We start from the raw sequence: 4510 nt of genomic DNA, 5'->3' as shown, positions 1-4510 counted from the left end.
ATATAGCAGCCGGCCGTCGAGGGAGGCCTCGAAATGCAAATCCGACCTCGCGAAAGTGTTGGCACATTGTTTTGCTTGTAGAGAGAACCATTCATCCATGGTTTTATTGAAAATCAAAAGAGAAAATCTTTCAACAGCTATTACATACCTTCTCACAATCAATGGCTCTCATACCAAAGCAAAAAGAGCTCTCAAGTGGATGAAGAAAATGTCAAACTTTGCTCAAAATGTTGTCCAAATTTGACCATCAAAAAGACGAGGCCATTACACACCAGTTGCTAAAACTTGGGCTACAGGGATGCATTCACACTCCAAAATCATGCTGCTTAGAACACTGTCAAAAGTAAAGGAGGAAACAAGGCCTCACCTAAAAGGCACATCAATCAATTTTCTTCTTTACTTGCATATTGTGGGAATGGATGCGGAAAATTTAAAAGAACAGCCCAACACTGTCAAAAGTAAAGGAGGAAACAAGGCCTCACCCAAAAGGCACATCAATCAATTTTCTTCTTTACTAGCATATTGTGGGAATGGATGCGGAAAATTCAACACGGGTCTCTTGTTTCTTAAATCATTGTTTCGTGTACATGGAAAGTCTTGCGTTCCAAATTAATATCGTTGAATGATTCTTCATATTTTGAATAACGTTTTCCAAACGATGTTGAACTCTTGTGTCGCGAAGTTTCAAAAAAGTTAGAAGCTCCAAGGTGGTGGTTGGTAGTTTGCGTTAAATGGCTGCATGGGTGGGGTAGGATCAGCAAAACTCAGTACTTTGAAAAAGGAGGCCTCACTGTTGACTCAAGCCTGCATGCATCTCAGCTTATATAAACTAGAGTACCTGTGAGCTTGCTTACATATATCCAAAGAACGTTCGATTTAGAAGCAGCAGCTATGGCTAGAGTGGCGATAATTGTGGCCGCGTGCTACTTCATCAGCTTCGGTAAGTGGCCGGCTTAGTAATTTGTGTTATAGTAGTGCGTCTGTGTATACTGCAGGTAATTTGTTTGTGAGTATACAATGCCGTATAGTACATGGATGGTAATTTGCGTGTATACTATGCAGCTATGATGAGAGCTGAGGCCACGACAATAACCATGCACAACAACTGCGGCTCTACCGTGTGCTTCAAGTACTGGGGGCCCAACAACGGCGTGGGCGGAGGGTGCTCGCAGCAAGGTGCCGGCGGCTCATGGCCGGTGCCCGTCGACTCTAGGTGGCAGGGTGCTACCTTTTGGACTATCACAGGCACAGGGTGCAGTGGCCAGGCTTGCAACACAGGGCCTCCCTCAGGGGTCACCCAATTCGAGATTACAGTAGCCGGCAGTGGCGGCAACGACTACTACGACGTCTCCAAAATTGGGGGCTACAATGGGGACATGACGGGGGTTCCCACCAACGGCAACTGTCCCACAGTCCAGTGCACTAGTGCCAACTCCGGCTCCTGCTACTACCCCGGAGGCCCCGATGAGACCAAGGCCTGCCCCACGGGAAGCACCGACTACAACGTCTACATGTGCTGATGACCTCCTTTTGGGGTTTAGGCTCTATGTCAATAAGTTCTGCCAATGACCTCCTCTGTATTTCGCACACCTGTGCATGACCGAACTTGAATAATGCGATGTCTCGCGTTCATTTATATGATAATGAACCTGTGTAATAATGTGATTAAGAAGTCCCTGATAAATGATTCTCAAATGCTATCACATAAATAACTCTCCATTACTGCTCAAGAGGAGATGCTCAAGAGGAGAGTACTACATATTGCAGCACTGGTTATCATTTATTTACTTCAACATTACCAGAGCCTACTCTTAAACATACCCTCAGTCAGGCCTTAACTTTGAAGCAAAATTGTGCTTCAAGACCTTTCCAGGCTTCAAATGAATCCTAGCTTCAAAGGAAGCCTTATGTAAAGGTGCTTGGCTTCACATGCATATATATATATATATATATATATATATATACATATATCTATATATATCTAGATATATATAGATATATGTACGTATATATATACATATATATATATATATATATATATGTATATATATACGTACATATATCTATATATATCTAGATATATCTATATATACTTATATATATAAAGATATATCTAGATATATATATATACGTACGTGTATATATATATATATATAGATATATGTATATATATATATATATACATATATATCCAAGGTTTGAAGATATTTTTGTACTAAGGTGCATTAAGGTGCTTGTGCCTGCTCAACATCCAATGCTAGAGAGGGCTTTAAAGGTCTATGGTTCATGTGAGGTTGAACAAATAGTTTCATTTTATGGTTCACCTAAAAAGCTTAATATTCAAGACTTCAATGCAGTGATTGATCCTGATGAATTCACGAGAGAGTTTGTAAAGTACAAGCATCAAGCTTTATGGGAATGGGTAAGATACACTCTTCCAGATGTAACTTCTTCCATTGCATGTAATAGCCTATGGAGAGATGCACTTCCTAATGTGTTGTCTATATGCCAAGTTGCTCTTGTCCAATGTTGTAGCATAGCAATATGTGAAAGAGGTTTTAGTGCATGCACTATGATAAAAACCAAGTTAAGAAATCGATTATAGATTAAAAGTTTGGATGCTTTGATGAAGTTGTCTATTGAAGGTCGTGATGATCTAAGCGATTCTTCAAAGTTTGTTAATAGTGTGGAGTTATGGTCTTCCAAAGCTCATCCTCATTTATTCACTGCTCATGGAATTTTCTCCTTAGTTTTGCAATAATGTTGCCTTTTTTCTTATGAAGGATATGACTGGGATGAGGATTTTATGTCTTTAGTTCAAAAAAATATGGCCGATGATAAGATTGAAGTCCCTTATCATTTATGGTCTCCTTTTAACTTATAAAAACAAAAAAAAAAAGTAATTTTCTTCCTTCTTCCAAAGTTTTGGTGATGCTTTAATCTTTTTTCTTTTTTTCTACTCTTTACTAGTTTGCCTTTCTTTTGTCTTTTTTTAACTTAAAAAAACAAAAAAAAGTTATTTTCTTCCCTCTTTCAAAGTTTTAGTGGTACCATACTTTGTAGTACATGACTTTTATTTTTTTCTACTCTTTACTAGTTTGCCTTGCTTTCTTGTCTAATGTTTTGTCTTGCTTTCTTATCTTGCTTTCCTTTTTTCTTAGGAGTGTTAACTCTTCTTTGCGGCCATAAAATTGATCTAAATACTTTTATTAGCCTGCTCCATATATGTTCTTTGATTAAGAAGTCCCTGATAAATGATTGTCAAATGCTATCACATAAATAACTCTCCATTACTGCTCAAGAGGAGAGTACTACATATTGCAGCACTGGTTATCATTTATTTACTTCAACATTACCAGAGCCTACTCTTAAACATACCCTCAGTCAGGCCTTAACTTTGAAGCAAAATTGTGCTTCAAGGCCTTTCCAGGCTTCAAGTGAATCCTATTAATTGGGTGTAAAGCTTCACAGTGAAGCCTTTGATATTTTTGAAAGCTTCAAAGGAAGCCTTATGTAAAGGTGCTTGGCTTCACATGCATATATATATATATATATACATATATACATATATATATATATATATATACATATATCTACATATATATATATATTATAGTATATATATGTATATATATACATATATCTACATATATATATAGTATATATATGTATATATATATATAATATCTATATAGTATATATATGTATATATATATATATATCTATATATATACATATGTATATATGGATTACTTCCGCTAGCTTAGTGTGATAAAAGGAAATAGGCTATCTCAAATTATAATGAAAAGGCTTAATCCGACTCAAATTTTGAGTGGCTTGTTCACACTTGGGTGAGAAGGATTTAAATCCCGCTCATAAAAATCCCTGGTGCCACACACACATGCTCTCTCACTCTCTCATAGATAACTTTTTTTTGAAAAGCGAGTTTTTCTTTTGACCTTTACTTGATTCAAAAATATCTTATCGTAGTACAACATATCTGCTTTTGTGTTGTACACCTCTGGGTCATAAAGAACATCGCCAGTCTACCCCACTGATCCAAAAGAGACCATGTATGCAAACCATACCTGTAGATGTGATTGAGAAACCCTACCAAAATATCTGAAACGGATGCCTAAAGTTCTAAATTGCCATCAAAATTAGGTCATGGTCGTTTTTCTATACAAGCATATCGTATGCTCTGGTCTAGACCTCAGGGAGATAGTTTTGCCAACTTTTTTTCACAATAAAAAACACCCTTGTAATAAAAAACACCATTGCAATAGACAATTTGAAATAGATGAATTATCATCCACTTGTATTCCAGTTGGGAAGGTGTTCAGTTGTCATATCCCTTGTTATGGGTACCCTACATGATGCTCTTTCCCTAGCTTTTTGGGATAGGGGGGATCCCATGGGTAATATGGCCTCTCCTCACGTGTGTGAGTAATATAAGCATTTTTAAGAAAATAAATAGATGAATTAGAAAATGTTTTTTAAAGTAGAAAGT

At 37.0% G+C, this 4510-nt stretch overlaps 1 protein-coding gene across 1 annotated transcript; it reads left to right on the top strand.

Annotated features, from left to right (window-relative positions):
- The first annotated feature begins 800 nt into the window (after nt 1–800).
- Nucleotides 801–1712, top strand: LOC147627250 (pathogenesis-related thaumatin-like protein 3.7). Its single transcript, XM_086816177.1, has 2 exons — nt 801–940; nt 1063–1712. The coding sequence occupies exons 1-2, from the start codon at nt 892–894 to the stop codon at nt 1518–1520; spliced, it is 507 nt and encodes a 168-aa protein (XP_086672303.1). The 5' UTR covers nt 801–891; the 3' UTR covers nt 1521–1712.
- Nucleotides 1713–4510: the final 2798 nt, after the last annotated feature.

The sequence above is a fragment of the Cibotium barometz genome, chromosome 21, assembly GCF_041138505.1.
Source record: "Cibotium barometz isolate CiBa-2024 chromosome 21, ASM4113850v1, whole genome shotgun sequence".
Lineage (NCBI taxonomy): Eukaryota > Viridiplantae > Streptophyta > Polypodiopsida > Cyatheales > Cibotiaceae > Cibotium > Cibotium barometz.
Note: the sequence above shows the minus strand (reverse complement) of the source record. Positions and strands in the feature narration are given on the sequence as shown.